Source organism: Dendropsophus ebraccatus, chromosome 2 (assembly GCF_027789765.1).
Source record: "Dendropsophus ebraccatus isolate aDenEbr1 chromosome 2, aDenEbr1.pat, whole genome shotgun sequence".
NCBI lineage: Eukaryota > Metazoa > Chordata > Amphibia > Anura > Hylidae > Dendropsophus > Dendropsophus ebraccatus.
In genome coordinates this window covers 128308068-128334302 of record NC_091455.1, presented here as the reverse complement: position 1 = coordinate 128334302, position 26235 = coordinate 128308068, and the positions used below count along the sequence as shown (strand labels likewise).

At 38.6% G+C, this 26235-nt stretch overlaps 1 protein-coding gene across 1 annotated transcript in view; it reads right to left on the bottom strand.

Annotated features, from left to right (window-relative positions):
• The window catches only part of ADCY2 (adenylate cyclase 2), a 296028-nt gene that overhangs the window by 42094 nt on the left and 227699 nt on the right, over positions 1 to 26235 (bottom strand). Inside the window, exons 13-16 of the mRNA XM_069959683.1 lie at positions 18417 to 18486; positions 17700 to 17797; positions 7707 to 7791; positions 2215 to 2352 (exon numbers count right to left, since the gene is read on the bottom strand). Coding sequence (XP_069815784.1) covers positions 2215 to 2352; positions 7707 to 7791; positions 17700 to 17797; positions 18417 to 18486 — 391 coding nt within the window. The remainder of the gene's footprint in view (positions 1 to 2214; positions 2353 to 7706; positions 7792 to 17699; positions 17798 to 18416; positions 18487 to 26235) is intronic.

Here is a 26235-nt window from a genome sequence, read left to right as displayed (position 1 = left end):
TATTCATAAAGATTTAGGGGTATTGTACCTGACATAGGAATGCTCCCCGACCATATTCCCTTTTTATAACTTGTGATAAAACCTGATGCACTGAGTATAATGCACCAGTGATAATACCTGATAAATATAATCCAGTTAACCTTTATAAGGAGAGGGGGCCCACTCTTGAGGTCTGTGCACTGGGCCCACCAGTGTATTAAAACGGCCCTGCCCTGTGAGCATCTGAATGGACAGTCTACTGGCAGGATTTTTGCTGCACATCCTGTCGCTTGCTTGAAATATAGGTTTTCTTTAAGGCTATATTCACACAACAATAGTTTTATACATTTGAACATTATTTTGCAGCCGTACTAAACAAAAGATGGCCGTCCAAAAAAAGATGCCCACAAAAACGACATTGTGTAAAAATAGCCTAAGGGGGGGGGGGGGGGGGGACTAAGAGAAAGAATAAGATCTTATTAAATATTCTACAAAGTTTCTTTATGCAAAATGCGTTATGGCAAACTATTTACCTTATTTAAAGCATAAAGCACACATATTTAAGCCTCTCTAGTCTATACTAAATTTAAATCCCCATTAGCAATGTATTGTGTTGCCATGACATGTTTTAATGAAATCATATAACTAATTATATGTATGCACGTATATAAGTAGAGCTTATTGATTGTAAATTACAACAATACACAGTACAAAGTGGCCCACATTTTATTGACCCTTAGAAGACAGGCCAATTTTCATTTTTGCGCTTTTTTTCCTCGTATATATAAAGCCATAGCGCATGCATTTTTCCACCCTGAGACAAAGATTAGTCCTTATTTATTGTGCCACTAATTGTAGTTTGCAATGACAGACTTAATTTCTGCATAAAATATGCCATGAAACAAAAATTATGTGTGGTGAAATTGAAAATAAAACACAATTTTTTTTATTTCGGGTTTTTTGTTTTTACGCCATTCTCCCTTGGATAAAAATGACATGTTATATATATTCCTCAAGTCTGTGTCATTACAACAATATGTAAGTTGTATAACTTATTTTATTTGATGGCTTTTAAAAAATTAAACAATTTTTTTTTAAATGTTCCTTAAAACTGCTCTATTACCATACTTAAAATGCTTTTATTTTTTGGTCTATGGGACTGCTGTGTGAGGTGTCATCTTCTGCGCCATGATCTGTACTTTCTATCGATACCTTGTTTGCATATTTGTGACTTTTGAATCCCTTTTTATCACAATTTTTCTGGATTTGATACGACCAAAAGTGCACAATTTTGCTCTTTGGAATTTTTATGTACTAACGCCGTTTACCATGCGAGATCAGGAATGTGATAATTTAATAGTTCAGGCAATTACGCATGCTGCAATACCAAATATGTTTATTTATTTATTTTTATTTATAAATGGAAAAAGGGGGTGATTCAGACTTATTAGGGGAGGGGATTTTTTATTAATAAAAATAACATTTTTTTTACACACTACAGATTACCGAGCCAGGATCAGCGCCATAACAGCGCAGACCCCAGGCTTCATGGTTGCAGGGACTGCTCCTCCGTAATCCCACCTCTAGACCACCACGGATGGGGGAAAACAGGCATTTAAATACAGCTGTCAATGCAGCTGCATCTAAATGCCTTATAGCTGGCATGGAGATTGGACTGTGCCCACTAATTGCCGCAGTCCTGGGCTGCAGATAGCAGCCAGGATTGCGTTGGTTCAGAGCGGGGTCGATGCGCGGTTCCCCTCTGAACTCCCCTAGCGACGCCAGGATGTACATTTACGTTCTGGGTCATCTAGGGGTTAAATATGTGTCACAATTCTGTAAAAAAAAAAAAACTGACATGCCATGCACCACATTTATTATGTGTTGTAGACAATTTTTTCCAGAAATGTCCAACACAGGAGCGTGGTTTTATCAAAGGGGGCACTATAAAAGACAATGTAAACTACACTCTAAAATCAGTCTAAAAATCCACCAAATTTATTTGCTTGTTTAATACATTTGGTGCAATTTAGACCTAAATATTGAAACAGGATTCTAAAGCCTTATTCAAAACAGGATTCTGACACCTTATTCGACTTCTTCAGCCACTGGTAATCAAATACTAAACCCGAGCATGCTTAAGGTTCGCTCATTTCTATTTATGAACACATTATATCCAAGTAGTATAGTATAGTAAGTCTAGTATAAATAACATCCTGTATAAATTAGACCTACCATGTTAAGAACCGCCATGATTAAAATGATGGTAGTGGAAGTTACTGTAAAAATAATTCGGGGCCACGGTCTGTTGAGATTTAATCCAGATGATTTTAACATCCACAGAAGAGATGTTGAAGCTTTTTTACTGCACTGCTGAAAATAAAACATGTTATGGTGAAGAAAATAATTATTTTCTTGTATACTTTGCAAAAGAAGCAGCATACTGTGTTGTAGAAACATATAAGATGCTATGATAAAATGCCTCAATGTATTTCACTCACTTCAAAGTGTGTTATTGACTGTTTTCTACACAAAGATTTGGAAACAAGAGCATGCAGACATATACATACCAGGATGACATGAGACAGAGTGACACCTCTGGGGAGGAAAGGGGGTAGGCAGGGGCGTAGCTAGGATTCACAGGGCCCCAGAGCAAACAATTTTAACGGGCCCTCCTCCACTATGCACAACACAAAGCACTGCATATATATATATATATATATACTGATAACCCCTGACCTTTGCACCGAGCTCTGCACATTTTCCTTTCCTGCTTGATTGCACAGCTGGAGAACAGAGGTCAGAGGTTATCAGTGCAGTGAAGTAGAGATCTCTGTCTTCTGATTGTTAACCCTTTTTTTGTGTTGCAGCATGTAAGTAAACATTGGGTCACTTACACATGCAGTACATAAGAGGTTAAGCAGAAAAACACATGCTCTTACCTCCCCCCCCCCCCTGCCCGGGCCCCCCTCCTGCTGGGGCCCCATAGCAACTGCCTAACCTGTTTCTATGGTAGCTACACCACTGGGGGCGAGGGAAGTAAGGTCATTAATCTCTGATCGGCAGGGTCCAGACACCTGACACATCCACCAGCCAACTGTTTGGTGTCTGCACTACACAGTGAATGGGGTCGTAAGCAGTTTGCTCTGTTTACTTATAAGCATTGTCTAAGTGAAAGTTCAGCTCAGCTCCCAGCAGTTGAGCTGCAGTAGTGAGCCCAGTCATTGCACGGTGAAAGGATCCAGCTTCCTCTTTTCTCATTTATTTTTTAGTGTGGACACTGAATAGCTGATTGGAGGGGGTAATGGGTGTCATGTTTTATCGTCTGACCTGGCAGCTGCTTGGTAGCTTCCAGCCTTGGAAAGTGAACACACCTGGAGGCTCTAGTGCCTATGTGTATTGCCCATTTACTTCAATTGGATCTAAGCTCAAGTAATCTTGCCTGGCCACTACACAATGTACAGAGTCTTCTGCTTCTAGTTCCATTCACAGCTGAGTAGGGTGGGGAGTGCAAAGTGTTGGTATCCTTCTGATCATATATATCATTGGCCTATTCTGGAGTTCTGAAAAAAAAACCCAAACCTGAAACATGTAGAGATCAATAATTTGAGCACTATCTTTTATTAATACAGGATTGCCTCCTCCAAACCCCAGCAATTGGCAAATACAACGAAGGGAAACTCTTTCTGGATAGATGTTTTTCCTACTATTGTGGGTGTCATAGTGACGGTACCCCACTTTTTGACCCTCCCTCTATGAGCCAAAAGAGACACTCTGTATGGACATGGACTGTTACATGGATAGCCACACTTCTTTTTTAACGGTTATAAAAAAAACTACAGCCATTACGTGTGACCTTACTCTTTTCACACTGTGCAGTATTTTGCATCCATAGTTTTAGTCTGGGAAATTGAAATATGAGACATATACATCTTTCTATAATACCCTTTCTCTTTTTACATTACATTCCTGATAGGCTGAAAATATGGGCACAAAATACTGATCACATTTTCACTGTGTGAAATTAATGTAAACTGAAATGCTGAATGCTGTATAAAAGGGATTACACTTTAAGGCATTGTATGTATATTGTAGCAACCAGACTGCTCAGCTCACAGTTAGAATAGGACTGATGGCAGCAAAGAGAAAATGCATCTTGGCAGCAGTCAAGTCATGCCATTCCTTATTCCTGTATTATTAATATTTTTTCTAAAAATACATTAAAAATGTATGTAAAATACATTAAAGTGTCATTATCATTACTTTATTGCACATTTACTATTACATAAATGAATGGCCCAGTTTACAATGAATAATATTGTAACAGGGTTTTCCTAGTCTCTAAGTAGATTACTATGCTGATTTTCCCATCTTCAAATTAAAGAATGTCTTTTATTACAAGTTAACTTGTGAATAATTTCATATTGATTTTTTCTGACATTTATAAAGAATCTGTGAAAAAAGTGGTGTTCTATATTTTATGGGGGTCATTATACAGCAGTGCATAGAGTGTCTTCAAATGTACATGAATGACTGGCCCCAATTTATCAATGTTGTAGGTGCCATATTTATCAGTGCAGTTAAGGCTGTTATATATATTTATACAAATCTATCTTTTTATGCCAACTTGAGCTTGGCTTAAAAACCTATGCCAAAATGTTGGTGTATATGCTGCTTTTAAACCATGTCCTCTACTTTAATCCACACTCCATTTTCCTTTAAGACATTCCTTCTGCATGAGCCACAGAGAGTTTATATACACATAAAAATGTTTCTTAGATAAAAATGTGCCAAGATGTGAAATTGTGGTGCAGTTGAAAGGGAATGTGTCACCCAAATTTTCTTTTCCAGATTAGAGTCAGATACTAAAAGTTGTTTTATTCCTGTTTTTATTTTCTGACTGTGATTTTTTTTATTTCCCTTTTTGTACATTGTTAAATGAGCAGCCATCTTGCCTAGGCTGCTCTTAACAGCATTTATTGAAGTGCTTTACTGCAAGACATAGACAATAATAGACAGAGTCTGTCACCTTGAAATGAATGTGAAACATCACCTAACATGCTCTTGACCTTTAAAAGAGGTCATTCCACAGGGAGCTGCTTCTGTCTCCTCTATTGGTGTCACAGGTTGCTGTAATGTTGTACAGATGACTTTACAGCAGCCTCACCACAGACACAACAGGACGGCTCAGCTTAGTTTTAACAGCCCCAGTGGTTAGAATGAAAACGGTAAGATTTCTGATCAGTACAGAAGTAAATACTGAGTTATTGTAAATGAAAAAAAAGTTTTCTAGTTTTCTAGCCAAGGAATGACAGAATTATTATTTAACTGAAATAAAAACAGAGCTATATATATTCCCCTATAACAATATTGGGAATATTAGGATGGAATAAAATTCAGTTATAGCTTCATTGTGTCACAAAACCAACCCACATGACATTATTAGTGTTGAAAGAACATGTCAAAACATCAATGGATAACTTTGTTGAACCCAAACATTTTGACTGGTTTGCTTAACACTAGACATTATCCCTATCTAGAAACCTAGTAGTAACAATCATTTGTAATATCATATTTATCAGGAACAACATCCGGACCATTTTTTTAAATGACCCTGCCCTTGATTTTTATTTATTTAATCTGTATGATTAACAAACCTACACAAAGAAAAAGAAAAACTATTATCAAAAATAATTAAATTTACAAAATGGAAGGCCTGATTATGTCTTTAATTACACTTCAAAAAGAAATTAAAATTGTGACTTCTCATGTTCTCATGACCAGAAAAGTAGGTGTTCAAGAATGTAGAATTTATTTCAGAAGAAGGCCAAAAAGGCACAAACTTTGTATCTAAAATCGATTAAATTTTCTGATTGAAATTTACCAAATAAGTGAAATTTATTAGCATGTGTGTGTTTAATACACTTTGCACCTTGTTGCTAGGTAATACCCCACCCAGGCATTTTATGTATTTTTCTGTAAAGTGCAACAAAGCAAGCAAAGCTACCAATTATTATTTTTTAGTTAGCATGACAGTAACATAGTAAAGGTTATTTAGATGATCAAATATTATAAACAATAAGAGTAGGTTCACATAGGCGTTATTCTCTCTGCCATTTAGTTCTATTTAGCTGTTCAGCTGTTTTTAAATTACATAAATGGAATCTGATGTATCCATCCAATGACCCATTCATTTCTTTGTATTTTTATTATGCTCCGTTTGTCAAAGTTGTGCTCCATTTGCATGTATTCCGTCAGTGTTCTGTCTTTAGACCATTCCATTTTAATTTTTTTTTACATTATAGACAGTGAGGACGGATCTAAACAGAAGGTTTTTTTTGTTCACTTCTGTTTTCAAGTTATCAGTTTTAATCAGTTTTTTTTACTGAGCATGCGCAGCAGAAGTGAGAAACCAAATAAGAAAAATAAACTGATATGCAAACGGATGCTGACTGATGAAAACTAATGTACAAAAGTCAGTTTTTTTAAAGCCAAAATGCAAATGGACCATTAAATAATGAACATTTTGCAATCAGTTTACATCAGTCTGCTCACCAGTTTATGCTTATCCGTTCAATTTGTAGGGAAGGATCCGTTAGCAAATAAGAAAAACGCTAGTGTGAACCCAGCCTGAGGCTAGATTAAAACACACCAGATCCGCAGGGGATTTTCATGCTGCAAATTAGTTTTCAATGTGATTACGTACTCACAGTGGGATTTTAAGTGACAGCCCCCTTAACCCCCTGTCGGTCGGAGCATAATTTACCTGCTCCACACTCCTGCTTGCTTTGGGGGCTCACGGTGTCTGGATGTGCCGCTCAGCCAATTAGTGGCTGCGGCGGGGCAGCGCACTGATTGGCTGAGTGGGATGTCCAGATGCCGGGAGCCCCGGAAGCAAGCAGCATGGAGCAGGTAAAGTATGCTCCAGCCAGTGGGGGGGTTAAGGGGGCTGTCACTCACATACTTACAGCAGGATGTCATTCCTCCTGTGAGTATGTAATCACATTGAAAATGAAAGGCAAGGGATTTGCAGCGGATTTTGCTGCGAATTTGCAGCCTGAAATCTGCTGCGGATCCGGTGTATGTGAATCTAGCCTAAGACATAACACACAAACACATGAAATATACCTTTTTTTGGCAATACAGCACAAAATAAAATGCAAAATAGTAAAAGTGCAATGTTTAATTTTTCAGCTATTTTAGGTACTTCAAGTGATGAGAAAACATGTTCGTAAATGTTTGTATGTTCGAACGAACATGACGCTAATTGTTCGTGTTCGCCAATTACGAACAATTTTCTTCGATGATCGAAAGGGTTATAAAGATCATTTTCAAACATACTCGAACTTGCGTATGTACGTAACTGCGTAATTTACGCTTTGCACCTGATAATCTGTACACATGTGCATAGACTGAAACTTATGCTTCTACTGTACGTTATTTGTTTGTGATTGTTCGGCAAACACGAACACAAACCGATCACGATAATTTTTTTATGTTTGTGTTTCGGGATGTTCGTTCATCAATAGCTACTACAAATCGCACCTTATTCTAGACACTTGCACGTGAATGTATAAAAATCTGATATACGAATAATTCAGATGTGTTCACCCTTACCTTTCTGCAAGCAGCTTCAATTGCTTTATTTATGCATTTCCCTGATTATGGAAATATTAGTATTAGCATTCACAAAAAAAAAAAAAAGTTTTGGTAAATGTAAAACCTACCAAGAGTTGGCCAGCAAAGCATACAAACAGAATAAAAGATAAAATGAAGAATGAAGCTCCAAATGAAATTCCAAGGACAGGGGTTCTGAAAAATAAATGCATACGTAGATATTTTTGTACATCTGATCATAGCAAGTTTAACAGTAACACTTTAATAAATTAGATTTTTTCCCCATCTACCACATTTTGTATGGAAATTAGGCACACGACAGAGGGCAGCATATCAAGAGAGCATATTCTCTTTTCATCAGTGTCTGAAAGACTTAGGCTGGAACCATACACAACTGAACCAAAAAGCATTTGCTGTATAGTCTCGACAAGAGATTATAGAAAATGTTGAGGGTAGTGTATGTTTTATACATCTTTGAGCAATTAAAATTGCTCAAAGATGTATAAAACATACACTACCCCCAACATTTTCTAATTGTTTGAAAATCATGTCTTTAAATAAATTGTTCAAATAAACTTTATTAATTATTTCTAAAAATTTGAGTTGTGGCTCAGATGTTTCTTTCGAGAAAATTTTGGTGATGGAACCACGCACAGCATTTTTTTTTTTTTTTTTGTGGAAAACTGACACTTCGGTTTCTGTGCCAAAACCAGAGAGAGGATCCAAAAGAAAAGAGATGCACCAGTCTTCCCTTTATATTTTCCATCCCCTTTAAATCTACTTCCGAGTTCGACACAAAAACTGCAGTGGCAGTTTAACAAAAAAAAACAAAAAAAACAAATGCTGCATGTGTTTCCAGCCTTACCATGAAGCATGTTCATTAATGTTGTACTGGCCCAGGCCAAGTTTTTCAAAAACTGCCAGCCTTGTGGGGTTTTCTCATGCAATACAAGAATGGTGTGGTTGAGAAGAAATATCCAGTGAAAATGGACAACTTGTCAACAGGGTACAAGAAGGATGTCATGATTGGTTATATCAGCATATGACCAGTTTCAGCACTGTCAAATATAACTAGAAAGGCATGACTCCCATTGGGCATAAGAGTGCAAAACTTGATTTACTTAACAGTGGAAAAAGATTGCCTAGTCAAATGAATCTAAACTACTGTTGCACAATGCAGATGGTCATTACCCCGGTTTCTTTTATTTTTTAAAAACTCAGAGCAGTTATATATAAAGCCACACAAAAGTGCAGAGCAATGTGTGTGTGTGTGTGTGTGTGTGTTTTATGGCAGCTACAACTAATGAGTTAATTTTACCTTTTTCCATAAGTACTATGTGTTAAGGGGATAGGTACCTGTTCTTCTTGCTGGATATTAGCTTACAGGGTAGCTACCTATACGTTGCAGCACAGAGAGAATTATTTTCTTTCAGGAGGACAGCTAATTTGTCAAGATACCAAAGATACCACTCAATAGCTGCCCAATGCCCGCACAATTTTCAGGATATACACCTGTCCCCTCCAGGTGTGGAAGGTATACTTCTAAGTGGAAATACAGGAAGTAAGCACTGGGAAGAAAAAGGCTTTAGCCATCTTCTGCTCCCCAGACAATCCCTTTAAATATTTTCTGAATGTAATGCTTGATATTACACATGGTTAAGATCACAGTCAGGGTATACTCACATGGCATCTGAATATCAGTTAGGCTGAATTCACACTATTTTTTGTCTGTGTCCCTTAACTTTTTCTGTTTCAATACCTTTATTTTACTGTATGCAAAAATTTGGTCAACCCGTTTTTTTTTTTACCAACAAAAAACCCCATGTTTTGCAATCCGTTCTGCTTTATATTGTAAGCCAATGGAAACAGATCCATTTTAAGCATCAGTTTAACGTGTACACTTTTATCCCTTTCAGCAGTATACATCATATACTGTATGTTAAATGTAAAATGTAAACGTACAGAAAAACTCAGTGTGAACCCAGCCTTACATGCATTTGTATGCAGTTATTTAGGTAGCAAGAACATGGATTTCTGGAAAATGAAAAGGACTGTGACAGAAACCCCTGTCATGTGCTGAGCAAATATAATCTAAATTCTCACTTGAGTTGAGCAATAGACATATCTTCCAACATTTTTGTCCTCAGACACGGCTCCGGATGCACTTTACCTCGTCGGCTATAGGTAATTGGAATGCGGGAACTCCCGAATGCGCCCGCATCCCAATTCTAAAGAAATGAAGTTCATCCACCCGGTACTGCAATGCTGGCCGGGATGAAATTCACTGACACCGTCCTTTCTGTGACACGACCGGGTAACAGAACGGCCGGTGTCATAAAGCTTGTGAACCCGGATTTAAATAAATATGGGCCACAGTCTATAACATTACATTTCACAATGTCTAAAGGAGCACACGGGCAAGTATTACAACCTGTATGATAGTCCTGTGGTTTTTGGCCAGCCATTCCCAATGTTTCAGTAAGCAGAATTCAAACTGCCTTATATTTTAACAAATAACTCTATCTATTACCTCCATCTCTTACAGATTATCCCCTAACTGATTTCATGTTCCCTAAATCCTGCAAAGATAATGTGGATTGTTTTTCCAATGTAAAACCACTTACATTAGTATAAAATCCAATTTACTACATTATCAGAGTGACATGTTATGAAATCTTAACTTGATATACTACAACACTCAGCCATATTGCATTAGATGCAATGAGATGGGTATGAAAGGAACAATATCCACATTTATGATTTCCACCGGGAGCAGTCTGTCAGCCAATTAGAAATGTATCTGGTCCACATCCGCAATTTACCTATAAATCTCTCGGATTACTGTATCTTCTAAAATATATTGTAGGCTTACAACTTGCAATCTGTTCTAAATCTTTCTCATTTTCATTATATACTAGTTGTTGTGGACAGCCTGACAAATGTCATTGGATTCAATTTATAGGACAAAACAAAGCGTTTTCCCTTTTTCGTTGTGTTCTGGGATCTCAAACCAATTCCCTGTGACGTTTATTCAAGGCACGATTTAGAGCTCTGCTCACTGTCATATAGTGAACATTGTAAAAACTTCCGCCTGTTTATTGAAAGTATCATTATCTCTATTGATGAGACATAGCCTAAGGTATTGACTTTATGGTAATGAACAATTTGTATGAGATGATGATAACTCTGGAAGGGTAATAGAGCGTTACAGTTTGCAGTAGGTTTAACTCATTGTTATTGAAGACTCAGCAATATACTCTGGTCATGGAGTCAGGTGGCAGCAGAGAGCACTGTGTCAGACTGAAATAAAGACACTACTTCCTGCAGGACATCCAGCAGCTGGTAAGTAATGGAAGACGTAATTGCTGAAAATCAGCAGTGGATATGTGGATCTGGGAGCCAAAACGCAAGCACATTTTTAATACTCTTTGTGACAATATCCTAATGGCATTGGCTCGAAAAACTGCTGGAATAAACTGCAACAAAACTGGGTGTGTGAAACCCCTTTAACCCCTTGCCTAGGCAGCCTGTTTTGGCCTTAATGCCCAGGGCCTATTTTTCAAATCTGACCTGTCTCTATGTAGTGATAACTCTGCGATGCTTTTAATTATCACGGTAATGCTGAGACAGTTTTTTTGTGACATATTCCTCTTTATATTTGTGGTATACTTTGGTTGATACGCTCAGTAGAAATATAGCTATGCCACATGAACTAATTATTTCTGCAACATCTACATGTCTACTTTATGCTGACGTCATTTGGTGAACATCCTTTTACTTGTTAGGATGTTAGAGGGCTTCAAAATTTTGCACTGATTTTTCAAATTTTTAGGAAAATTTCAAATTCTGATTTTATTAGGGACCAGTTCAGTTCGGAAGTGGATTTGTTGGGCCTGTATGTTAGTTACCCCCATAAATCCCTCCACTGTAAAAACTGCACCCCTCAAAGTATTCAAAGTAACATTTCATAAGTTTATTAACCATTTAGGTGTTTCGCAGAAATTTAAGCAAGTTGGAGGGGAAATTTAAAAATTACATTCTTCTGGCAGCTTTTTCATTTTAATTAATTTTTTTCCTCTAACACAGCAAATACTAACTGAGAAATGGCACTTAATATTTATTCCCCTTATTCCAATGTTTCTAGAAATCCCCCATATGTGGCTGCAGTGCGTCACCTGACTCAACCACAGGCCTCAGACATGACAGAGACCTGGTGAATTTTGGGTCCTTTTTTTTTTATTTCAGTTTGTTTTTAGTCATTATACCATGTCATAGAGGCCTTGCGGTGGCAAAATATTTGTGTAAGACAGGTTGACGTTTCCATCTGTACCATTCTGGGGGACATGTGCCAAGAAAAAAAAAACACAATTTAGCAGTTGTTTTTCATAATTTTTTTTTGTACGCTGTTTACTATACGTCACACATGACATGTTATCGTTATTCGTTAGGTCGCTACGATTACAGTGATATTCATTTTAGATTTTGTTGTAGTGTATGACATTTTTATGGGCACGTTTGAAAGTTTAAAAGTAGTTTTTTAGGACAATAACTGCACCACCTGCCGAACGGACCCAAGATCTTGGATTAAAAGCAGCTATCTGAAGGTACAAGTAGTTTGGGGGGGGGAGGTGAGATTGTGGATACAGAGTCGCTTTAAGAAAAACGCAGCAGTTTGCCAAAAAAACACCAAACCCTTAGGATGCTGCGTTTTGTAAAAACGCCAAAAAAGGAGAGAAAAGCGGCAAAAAACCCACAACAAACAAACGCAATGTGTGCAAAGCAAATCATAAACTTCAATTGACTTCCAGCTAACATTTGCCCAATAATGTTTTTGCAAAAGAAAAAAAGTGTGACGCCAGCCTCAGGGGTCTTAGGTCTGTACTTCATCCTCCTTACTTTGCTCAGTCTTACAATTCCCATAATGCATTGCTTTCCCTTGGTTAATCACAGTCCTCTCACCCTGCTCTCTCCCCTCCCACATCTCCCGTGCCAGTTTTTACACTCAACGCTGTTGCAGAACATCTCATTTTACTGCAGACTATTGCACCTGCTGCAGCCAATCCCTGTCTGCTCTTTGTCTCTGTCTGCTTTGTAGCATCATTCCTCACAAGACAGCATGCTGTAAACACACCTCATTCTCTGTAGATGTCCTAATAAACATATATATGTATGCAGACTTGAAGGGCTTGTCAGAGATAACATAATTCAGGGGGCGAGGCTAGAGCTCAGAGACAATATCAGCCAAGCCTTCTTTGACATCAGAGGATGCATTGCCTCGAGAAAGAGTGGTGGCTGGAGACTAATGGTGGATTCACACATACAGTATCACAGTGGAGTTTCTCGGTGAAATCCACTGTGATACTCTGTACTGTTATGGCCTATGGCTCTGTAATCTCGCAGCAGATTCCACATTTCCACATTTTAATTCCACTGCAAGAATGCAGTGACAACTTTCTTTAACTATTTCTTTGCCATGTTGGGCTGGTAAAAATAACAAAAACACCATGCTTACCCGCTCCCATTCCTCTGGTGTGCTTCCATCTGTTTCTTTGGGTCTTGGCTCACTGACAGCCCACTCAGCCAATCACTGGCTGCATTGGGACAACAAAGTGATTGGTTGAGCGGGCTGTTAGTGAGTCAAAACTGGGAGAAGCAGACGGGAGTAAGCAAGAAGCTGGTAAGCATGGGGTCTTTAACTATTTTTATGCCATGTTGGGCTGGTAACAATAACAAAGAAAGTTGTCACTACATTCTTGCAGTGGAATTAAAATCTGCTGTGAGAATGCAGAGCTATAGGCCATAACAGTACTTAGTATCACAGTGGATTTAGCTACGAACCTAGCAGCGTGAAATCTGCTGCGATACTATACGTGTAAATCCTAAGGCTGAAATTTTCTATGCATTTTTTAAGCTAATATGAGTGGATTTTAGAGGTAGTAGTAAAAGTAATAACAATGTTTTATTCTTTCTCTCTCATTAAAACTTGGCCTTCATTTTGACTAAAGAACAAAACTTTATCAAAACATGAACTTGTAAGACAATTTTTTTTTTGTTGCTTTTGTCCCAATAAACTAAAGCTGTTTTTCAATTTGCATAATAGCATTTGCTGTAGCATAAAAAAGGGCTGAATACTGTTATAAAAATATTTCAGAAATGGACCAAATAGCAGGCAAAAATAGTTGAAACTTTTCTCTATGTTTTTTTTTTTGCAAGAAAAACAGCCTTTTTTGAGGCTTATATATTGAACAATTCAGCTACACATATGTTCAGCCACAGGTTTTTGAATTTTGACTCAAAAATTATAAGATAATTGTATGCAGGATAGAGTAAGTCCACAAGAAGATCAAAAAATCCACGGGGATAGTCTGCTTTATTACAAAAATTCTGCCTAGTCACACCAGAACCAGAATAAAGTGGGAATTTCTTAAGAGCTGCATTTTATTCGCTACTGTAAACTGAAATTCCCGTCTTTATGATTTATGCTTGGGTGCAGGTGTAAATTATTATACATCTTGCACTTGGGGAAGCCGCATCTCCCTTTATACAATACCACATGCTCCTTCCAGCCAATTTCATTGCAGGGCCTAGGTTGATGAAAAGTAGCTAGTTTTTTGCACAAGCCAGGGCTTTCCACAAAAACATGCGACCTTTCACCGGTTTGTGCAGGTCCGGACTGGCACAGCCCTTGCACACAAGGCCTACCAGCCCACATATAAATCTCCCTGCACCCATTACTCCAACCGTGCTGCACAGAAAATACAATTACACAGATACAATTAGATACTAGGTGTATGCAGGCGCTAAAGAGTATTATCAACCTGCAGACTATAGGGAATACAGCAGTGATCAGACCCATAACACATATAGTTTTTAATCGCCGCATTAGCGCCCAATATAGTGGCTAACTCCTCGGAGTACTGTCCCATTTATTAGTTACTCCCACCAATAGTGCCCTCATCTAGTATTTAGGCCCCCAATAGTGCCACATATAGTAGCCAATCCCCCCAATAGCACCCCATATAGTAGCCATTTCCCCTATAGTGCCCTATATAGTAACTAATCGCCCAATGCCCCCCAATAGGGCCCTATATGGTAGCCAATCCCTCAAAAAGTGCCCCATATAGTATCCAATCCCCATTATTGACTCATATAGTATCCAAACCCTACAATAGTGCCCTATATAGTAGCCAATCCAACACCCGCCCCCCCCCCCACGCAGTATGCAGTGGCCCCACTGGAAACAAACAAAAAAACCCTAGTAACTCACCTGCCACCCTCTTCCCAGCAGCTCCACTGCAGCATACGTTCTGCTCTCACTGTGCAGGGACCCTGCAGATGAATGGTAGATGGGCTGCAGGTCACATCTGGTGAAGGCAGTGTCTCTGTACCATGCTGCCTGCACCAGAAGATGTGAGAGGAGCTGCTGGGGAGCAGGACAGGTGAGTTGCCTCCCCTCGAAGCTGTTTATTGGGCCTCAGTCCGGCAGCAGGGCCTCCCAGCCCAGGTTGCAAAACTAAATGGTGCGGTACTAAACATGAACTGGCAGCTGCTAATTAGATGCTACCACTGGACTGAGGGACCTGCCTATTGGCAGTAATGACTAAGTGTCTGGACAGACCTTGATAGGCACAGACCTTGATAGATGCCCCCTCATAGGGTGTATTTACACATCTCAGATTTGCTGCAATAATTTTTGTTCCATAGATCTTATTGGGTTTATTTCTGCAGTGTGAACATAGTTTTCTGTCAGTCCCAGAAGAATTCAGATAAATAGGAAAGTTGCAGACATTTCTATGACAAGTTTGACATGGGTGAATATACGTATAAAGGTGGAAGCAGACAATACCACCTGTGGCAATATAACTCATTGTTTAAATGATGTTATTATAAAATAAAGGCCGTTATTTGCCGTTAAATGATGGCCATCCATAAAATGAGGTAAGTTTGAAGGTGTGTGAACATAGCCTTAAGCTGTAGAGGTTGATTTAACAGGGTATTCCAACTCAGAACAGATCATAGACCACATTATTCCCCCCCCCCCCCCCTTTTTTTTCTTTCTCTCTTCTTTCTTTCTCTCCTTTTCAATTTTCTTCTTTATCATTTTCTCTTCCTTTCTTTCTATACTGACCTCCATGGGACATAAGTCAACCACATTGATAACAAACAACCACATACTCTACTAATTTCTGACATACTGGAGTTCTGTAGGAATGAGCTGTTTTGGTAGATTAATTCCTCTATTCTTTATTTGAATCTCCTCATGTATATATCTATGCGGATAGATGAGATTGTTAATTTTTGACTTTTTCTTATGTATGATGACCATGGAGGTCTGCTGGATTATTTTGTGCCAATTTGACTAATAAAACCATATTTACAAAAAAAAAAAGAGAGTATTTCAAGATAAAACAACCTGTTCTCTATTACCAGGATAAAAGACAAGTAAAAGACTGAAGGGGGTTCAACCTCTGTACCCAGTGATCTCTGTATCGGCTTGAGGCTCCCTTTCCATTCGTTCTCAATGTAGGTGACGGAGAGACAGACGAGCACAGCACTTGGCTCTTTCCGACAGCTCCAGTAGCGTAATTTGGTGGAGGCAGAGGGGGCAGCCGCTCCCTGGCCCATACAGGCAGGGGGCCCACTGAAGATTTGGCCAGTTAATGTTGTCCGCAAAAGCTATTACAGTACTGCAACCGCACAGCAGGTAAGTATGGCTTTTTTCCTTAGTTTTTTTTCTTAGTTAGGAGGAGACCTATGTGGGTGGGTGGGGCTAACTTCTGGGAAGGATGTTATCTATGAGGGTTGGGGTATGGGATGTGCTGGCTAACTGAAAAGGGGGTACCTAATTTGGAGGTACAGTACAGTCTACTCACAGTGGTGGTGGTGTCTAACCACCAGGAGGATTACCAGGTAGATTAATGCTGGGGAGGGGGGTGGCCCTAACTACTACTACATGGAAACAGAGGGAAATATTAACTATATTGGGTAACAGAAGGCCTAACTACCACATGGATGCACAGAGAAGCTGAATTTCAACATGAAGGTACAGAGGGGCCTGACTAATATATGGGGGTCTATCTTCTATATGGAGGAACAAGGGAGGGGGGTAATCGACTATTTTAGGGTATAGATGGTGGCATTTTTGCTATATGAGAGCATAGAGGGACCCTGTGAACTATATGAGGGCTAAATACTACATTGAGTCATATATTGTCTGCTCTCATATACCCTGTACATCATGATTATTGGTGCTGATTTCTCCTACATTTTTAATGCATTGTCATGTATTGTTTCTATGAATTAGTAAAGTAATTGTTCCATTTAGTTATGTTGCAGTAGTCTGGCTTTTTTGTATATAGATTATTTAGTATAGCTGCCTTGAACTTCATGGGACTCTGTGACACCCACTTTACACTGAACAAGCAGTAGTGAACTTATATATGCCTTGCGTAAGAAATACAGAAATCAGGAAATATAGTAGAGGGCCACTAGTTTTTAGGGGGCTGTAGGATACAATCTGTTGGTGGCTGCACCTATACACATTCTGTGACACCCCCTTTACACTGTGGAAGCAGTAGTGAACTTAGATATGCCTTGTGTAAGAAATACAGAAATCAGGAAATATAGTAGAGGGCCACTAGTTTTTAGGGGGCTGTGGGATACAATTTGTTGGTGGTTGCACCTATACACACTCTGTGAAACCCCCTTTACACTGAACAAGCAGTAGTGAACTTGGATATGCCTTGTGTAAGAAATACAGAAATCAGGAAATATAGTAGAGGGCCCACTAGTTTTTAGGGGGCTGTGGGATACAATCTGTTGGTGGTTGCACCTAAAGTATTGTTTGATGTGATACTTTTTTGTGCATATGCTTTATTTCTTTTTGGGTCATTGTGGTTGTTTATATGCATTGGTTAACCACGCAGGTATATATGGGCATTGCCCACTCATCTTTTTATAATTTACAGTCCCAGACAGACCACGCCAACGTGTCACAAATTGACAAAAAAACACAAGCTACAAAATAAGAGCCCAAAAACATTTAATGCTCACAATCTGAAGTACATCTGAAGCAAAAATTTAATATTGTAAAATATACTTACTTTGGCAACACCAGAATTTGTACTATGAAAATGCAGAAGAAAATAAGGCACGCACAGGTCACATAATATTTGAAGGCTGGAAGCGTAGTTGCCCTGTACTGAATAAAAAACAGAACAGAACAGACGTTATTACCAATAATAGTAATAGTAATAATAATCTTCTATAGGATTTAGCTATCTTTGTGTGTACCTAAATATATGACTTTAAATGCTTAAAATAACGACTGAAGATTGCTCTTATCAATGTACTGAATTACAATCTGTTTGTTGCATTCATCAGACCTCTTCCAAGGCCAAGTCCATGTTTGCTGTTGGAAGAAGTTAGTGAGTTGGAGTATGAGGATTTTTTTTGTAGTATATAAGCATCAGAAACCTTCAAACACCTGGCTACATGTGTCTGTATGGATATCAGTAGAGATGAGCTAGTAGTGAAATATTAGAATTTTCGAATATCGAGTCTGGGTGCATCTAACACGCCAAAGTCGCAGCATTAGGCCACTATCACAGCCTACTATACACAATACCCACTATATTATTATAAGTGAAATACAGGTAGTAGTGAGGGTGTGGACTATGGACTGTAGGTCTTTGAGTAAAAGTTTACAGAAATGTGTTGCAGTGACATGTGATTTTATACTCTATTCCCGTTCTGATACTTTGGATAATCATGATCAATAACAAACATCTGCATTTTTGTCTATTAATTCATTTACTTACTTCTTTTTCAAGAGATCTGTTATGGAAAAGTAGTGATATTCTTTGTATATCCTCTGATTTAAGCCACTGTCTGCAAAAGAAGGCAGCAATGTAAAATCGTTCAACAACGATTACATTTTTCACATTGATTTTCTTGTTTTCCCAATCCTATAGTTCCCTCCAGGGCTGTATGAGAGGTTGGTGAAATAGTTGGTTGCCTAATGTGCCACCTCACAACAATAAGAAGGGGTGCATATTACTTCCATTAGTTTGTACGAGGAAAGAAGCACTCATTGGTACAGGAGGACCAGGGGCAGTAGGAAAGCATGGCTACAGGGAAGGGACAGGTAATATGGCCCTGGAGCAAGTAAGGCAGATATATGAATAGAGCACTAGGTGCATTCTGCAGGCCCCCGTAAGGTTTCTTTCAGCCCCTGTGTAGACAATACTGCAGGGGTGCAAAAATACATATATGTATGTATATTATATATATATATATATATATATATATATATATATATATATATATATTGTGTATATATGTGTATATATATATTTATATACATCCTACTGTGACCGTACTAATAGACAGTTCTTGGCAAACACTGAAAAAGTCTGTTCTATTGTAGCAATGGGCAGTGAAATTGTGTTAGATTTTTTTTTTACAGTATATTTTTTTATTATAGACCTCCAAGCTCTGTGGATTAGCACTACTAGGCAGACATAGACACCTGGGCCCTAGACTTGGTTGCCGACTGCACAAAGCTATGTACATTCAGCAAGGCAGTGCTCCAGTAGTGAGATACATGACATGGTAATCAAAGACATAAAGCGTAGATGCACTCACCAATATTGCTGTGTTCAAGTGCGATTTATTGAAAACTTCAACTGTGCAGGGAAGGGAGAGATGAAGCAAGCGCATTCTCAATGACAACGACCAGAAGAAGCGTCTCTCGCTGCATAAAACGTTGTTGTCCTTCCCTTCCCTGCACGTTTGAAATTTTCAATACATTGGACTGGGTGAGTGCTTCTACGCTTTAAGTCTATGATTACCATTATTTTTTATTATGCTATTCAAAACATAGTGCTTTGAATATGAATAGGAACAATAAAGTTAATGACTACCAGTCTGTATATACTAGTAGGACATTAACCACTTCAGGACTGGGCTCATTTAAATTTTTGTGCTCTCATTTTTTCCTCTGTGTTTAAAAGGTCACAGCACTTGCATTTTTCACCTACAGACCCACATAAGCATTTATTTTTTGCAACATCAATTGTACTTTGCAATTACAGATTTAATTTTTCCATAAGGGTGCAAACATACAGGGCTGATCTGCAGCGGATTTCTAGCTGCAAAATCCGCTGCAGATCCATTGCCAGTAGTTTGTACGGGAATACATGCGTATGTAAGGAGACGGCCCCGTTAACTGTATACTGTACCTGCTCCACGCTCTGGCTTGCTTCGGGGGCTCACGGCTTGTGCCGTTTACCCTGCGTGATCAGGAATGTGATCATTTAAAAGTTCGGGCGATTACGCATGCAGCAATACCAAACATCTTTATTTATTTATATTTATAAAATGGAAAAGGGGGGTGGGGGTGATTCAAACATTTATTAGGGGAGGGATTTTTTTTTTATTAATGAAAAAACTTTATTTCATTTTATTAACATCTTTAAAGATATACAATACCATTTTGTATAAGATACAGTAATAAAAGCAAATACAATTACCCCTGAGAGAGGTTATTTTTAACAAAAAACAAGCATGTATGTCACATCTTATAAAGAGAGTATAAACATCCTCCATTATCACAGCTATAATAGCTATCTAGCAAGCCAATAACAGGTAACACTTGAAATCCCCTCATAGCAGCTTCCAATAACCAGTATTAATGCATACATGCACCATAAAAGAAAAGGAAGAAAAAGATAAAACACACAAAGAAAGGAGAGACACCATAAAAACATAATACCAGTATTTACAAAACCACGGTGTTCGTCTGGACTCTCAATGCCTATAGAGCATTGCTATGTCTGCGACAAATCCATCACTCAGCTAAAAAAGAGGAAGTAGGACAGCAATAGAAAACTGACTAACTCAGGTGTGCAGTGTGGCAAACTCTGGAGAATCCCTAAATTGGCACCATGGGAACCAAATTGCCATGTCCCTTCGCCACAAGCTCCTCCATTCTACCTAATTACCGGACTTCAGCAATCCATTCCCCAACATGGAGACAGACTGTTTCTTCCAGGATCTAGGTCAAAGGGGGAGTGACACTCCTTAAGGAGAGCCCGTCATAATGACGTGTGGAGACTTACAGACCATTGCTGCTCCACTGAGAATTCTGGGAAGAAAGGATATGCAAAATAGCTCTCACACCTCTCCTCAAGAGATATGAGAGCTATTTTGCATATTCTTCTTTTCCAGGACCTAGGGATGATAGTACGAACTGCAGTAATTAGGTGCCACAAAATACCTTTCTTAACTTAAGAAATGGGACTCGTCAGTAAAGACAACAAGGCAACTTGTGAAGTATGGGGTACTGTCTTTCCCACAAAGGATTCTTATATCTGCAAGACCTTATCCCATAAAGGCTTAATATTTGGGTAAACTAACTTTTAGTCCCCATGGGGAAATTTTATTATTACTGCAGTGATCTCTGACATAAGCAGAAGGGATTTTCCCTCTGCGATCACATTGCCTGGGGGGTGGGGAGTGGTTGGCTGGGAAAGCCAATGTCATGACTTGACTGATCGATTCCCTGATCTGCCAATCAGTGAATGGGGTGGGGCACCGCTGCTGTCACTGATTGATTGAAGAAGCAAACCATCAGTAAGGTTGGGAATTTTTTTTCGACTCATGATGACATCATAACTCCTGTGATGCGGCACATCAGGGGCACAGGGAGAGGTATTATGTTCCCCTCTGCCTCTGTCTGCTGGCAGATTTTAAAACTTGTCGGACTTTAAATTTAACTAGGGATGAAGAAATTTAAGATCTTATGATAATGTGCACAAGCCCCACTTTATACTAGTGGTGACTTTTTCATCAAAACTAAGCCTTTTTTTGTGTGTTGACTTTGTGCTGGCATTGTTTCTTAAACATCCTTTAACTATATTAGACTGTTATAGAGCTTAGATGTTTAACAGCAATTTTCCAATTTTCAATACCCAATTTTTAACACTGCACCCCTGAAAGTATTTAAGATGACATTTAGAAAGGGTATTAGCCCTTCAGGTGTCACAGAAATTGACACAAAGTGGAGGCAGAACTTAAGAATGTAAGTTTTTAAAAAAAGATATTTAATTTTAATCTAATTAGACTTCTTTTATTTAGGATATCTTGCAGGTATTTTTCAAGTTTGCAGAGGCTTTAACCCTTAGAGGACTGGGCCAATTTCAATTTTTGCGTTTTGGTACCTTGATTGCGCATATGCGACTTTTTGATCGCTTTTTATTACAACTTTTCTGGATTTGATGTGACCAAAAATGCGCAATTTTGCACTTTGGGATTTTTTTGCGCTTACACCATTTACCGTGCAAGATCAGGAATGTGATTAATTAATAGTTTGGGCAATTTTGCACGTGGCGATACCAAACGTTTATTTATTTGTTTATTTATTTTTATTTATAACATGAGAAAAGGGGGGTGATTCAAACTTCTATTAGGGGAGGGGGCTTTTTATTATTAACATTTTTTTTTTCTTTTACACTTATACTAGAAGCCCCCCTGGGGGACTTCTAGTATAAGTACAGTGACCTCTCATACAGATCTATGCTGCATAGATATGCAGCATAGATCGATGAGATAGGCACATTGCTGCAGCCGGAAGCAATCGAGTGCCGAGCCGGGATCAGCGCCATTACGGCCCAGACCCCAGACGGGGTGATCGGCTGCATCAAGTAATCGGATGCAGCTGTCAACTTTGACAGCTGCATCTGATTACTTTATTAGCGGGCACGGCGATCGGACCGTCCCCGCTAATAGCCGTGGCCCTGGGCGGCACCCGGGACCGCGGCGGTTCAGAGCGCGCCAGCTGCGCGGCCCCACTCTGAACACATGGAGGCAGCCCTGGACGTACGGGTACATCCAGGGTCGCCTAGTGGTTAAAGGGGTTATCCAGCGCTACAAAAACATGGCCACTTTCCCCCTACTGTTGTCTCCAGTTTGGGTGGGTTTTTGAAACTCAGTTCCATTGAAGTAAATAGAGCTTAGTTGCAAACCACACCTGACCTGGAGACAACAGTAGGGGGAAAAGTGCCCATGTTTTTGTAGCACTGGATAACCCCTTTGACGTACCTGAACTATTTTGTTGTTTTTATTGCTACAATTTTGATGTATATGTGACACTGACTGCTTTTTATTTCATTTTTATGAGGTGAAACTAATAAAAAAATTTCATTCAGCTGTTGTTTTTTATTTACTTTTTAACATAACTTATTATTTAAGACATTTAAGACATTTTTGGTGATACCATTTTGGGATACATTTTAATGACCTTTAATTTTAATTTTTAGGGAACAAGAATGAAAAAAATGATAATTTTGATGAGTGTTTTTATTTTTTAAATGACTCTATATGTAGTATAAATATGTTAATTTAATTCCGTATGTTGGTGGTAATACCTGATTTGTATATTTTGTTGAGACTTGTTACATTTACACCATGAGGTTATGTACAAACATACCGTCAAAATGATGTCCTTTTTTATTGTACAGCTGTCATTTTAAGGACAATAACATTTACTTTTTTTTTTTACATTTTATTGTCCCTCTTGGGGACTAGACTGCTAAAAAAACATCTCTAAGATCCGTCCCTTCTTTACTGTTGAATCAGCTCGGATTTATTCCAGTCTTGACTACTGTAATTCCCTAATAATCGTCCTTCCTTCCTCTAAACTCTCCCCTCTCCAGTCTATTTTTAATGCAGCAACAAGGTTGATTTCTTTATCCAGCCGCTATACCGATGCCTCCCGCCTGTGTCAATCACTAAATTGGCTCCCTATTAAGCACAGAATACAATAAAAACTCCTCCTGCTCACTCACAAAACTCTACACCATGCTGCACTTCTCTATATCTCCTCCCCCATCTCTATCTACCACCCTACCCCTACCATGCTTTACACTCTACTAATGACCTTCCCTTAACATCCTCCTTAATCCGCACCTCTCACTCTCGTCTTCAGGACTTCACCCGAGCTGCACCAGTTCTATGGAATGCATTGCCTAAGAATGCCAGACTCACCTCCAATACCCAAAGCTTCAAACATGTATCCAAAACTCATCCTTTCAAACAGGCATACCAGGTTCCCTAATATGAACCCCAACCACACATACACATATACATGCCAAGAATTGAGGACTTAGATCTGTAGCATGCAGGCATTGGTTGGTGACTGGTTCACCCATCTCTACCGACACTGTCCTCTTTATAAAGATGGCCGGACCATAAGAAGAGTAAAGCACTTTTGCCTCTCTGCCTTTTGTCTCCAACCCTTTCCTCATAGTCCGTAAGCTCTTTAGAACAGGATCCTCACTCCTCATGTATGGTTTATAATTACATGTGCAGCTCTGTAATATCTGATTTCTGTCTATGTATGTACCCCAGAATTATAATTCTTCTGGCGCTATATATATATATATATATATATATATATATATATATATAAAAAATAAATATTATTATTATTGTTATCTCCTGATTACAGACATTCAAACATAATACAATGCAGTAGATATCTGTACTACAGTGTATTATGCCTTTCAGTGCTTCACTAAACAAAATCTGCCTCAGGCTATTACAGCCAGAAAACCAGAACCAGTCTCCGTCCTCCGGTTGCCATAGCTACTGCTGCCAATTGCTTTGCAGGTGGAGAACAGAGGAAGCCCTCTCCCTTGTTAAGTGTATTAATTGTTGCAGTCATGCTGACCACAGCATCCAAAAGTTTAACTGTAGAATTAGAGTGCAGCTTTATACCTGACCATTTTGGCAGGAGCCTAGCAATGGGTGGCCACCCAGCTCCTGTTACGGATGTCATGGGTAAGTAATGACATGCTATATTGGGCAAATTCTACATTATGTATACATCATGGTTACCACTGTTAAGTGCATTAAGCGATAGTTTGTCAGAAGTCCAGGTTTACAGGTATAGCTGCTTATAGCTGTAACATGCAAAAGACTACAGTTTGGATGTTACTACTTTAGCAAATGTATTTATATGCATATGTTTAAATAGGTATACCCTTCATGGCGTTGCTAAGGAGGTATAGAGAGGGCTCACTACTAAAGCCAACTCTATACCCTGGCTGATCCCTACTCTTATCAGCAGACGGAGACTGCAGCTAATAGTCGGCGTGGAGCATTCTCCGTGCCAGTTATGTTAACTGTTAAAATGCCATTGTCAATTTTGTCAGAGACATTTAAACATTCCAAATGCAGGTCATCAGTGGACTGGTGGGTAGATTGGTTTCCCATAATGCGATCACGGGAAGCTGATCCGTTGTACTTACAGTCTGTGGCCTCTACTACGCCTTCTATACTTTCCTGGCTCAGCTATTTTAAGCAGCCTGTAGCCATCTAGTGTAGATTACTGATCAACGCAATACTAATACTGCATTGATCTCCATGAGCAATCATTGTATTGCTCATAGAAGCCCCATAGGGGAACTAGAAAATTATAATAAAAATGTACAAAAAGTTTTTTAAAGATATGAATAAATGTATACATAATAAAAATTTAAATCACTCCCCTTTTCCTGTTTTTTTTTTTAATCTTTTTTTTCACATTTGTAACTATATGTCCATTTTTGTGGTAAGTTCCTGCAAATAGACTGACAGTAACACCTGTGGATGACACGGGCACAGAAACAGTACTTGTGCCTCCCCTGCGGGTACCGGCTGTGAGTGATAGCTAGGCACTTGCCAACAATTAACCCTATGAATGATGGGATAAGTGAGATTGCAGCATCTATAGGGACAACAGAGGGAGAATTCTCCCACTGTTCATCATCAGGGATTTGTGAAGCAATCACAGGGTGTTGATAGTAGCTATGACAAGTGTCATAGCTATGGAAGCCAATTATCTATGCCTGTGACAGGCATAATACACTGTAGATCGGTACTGCAGTGTATTATACCTGTCATCGGGCAATCAAATAGTAAAGCCTAGACAGTAAAATAAAGTGAAAATGTAAAAAAAAATTACTAAAACAAATAAAGTGAACCTTTTTTCATGAAATGGGTGGCATTTTTCACAAGAAAATTGGAAGGATATCAACTAAGATTTACAACTAACCTAAAGTACAATATGTGACAAAAAAAGGTAAGAATCCTAGTTGACATATTACATACTATATTACACTCCTTTTATGTTGTGATCTACAGTATTTGCTGTTCTTAATAAAAGCTTTCATAAAAAATAAAAAAAAAAGCTAAGAATCTCATGGTAAAGTTAAAGCATCCCAGAGCTAAAACCTCATAAAGTAAGAGGTCAAATCAGAAAAATGGGCTCTGGTACCTAAGGCAAATTTTTAACCAAGTTCTGAAAGAGCTAAATAAAAATATGTACAAATAATAAACATATTTGGTATCTCTGCATGCAGAATCACCCAAACTATTACGTTATAACATTTTAAATCTCATTATAAACAGTGTAAATAGAAATAACAGACAAAATGCAAACATGTAGCTTTCGTTACATCTTAAAAAAATTAATAAAAGTGATAAATAAATCACATATATGCACATTTGGTCCAGATAGCCCCATGGACCAAAAAAAAAAAAAAAAGGGTTTATAAGGGTCAGAATAGAGCAATTTGCAAGCACATTTATGTATTA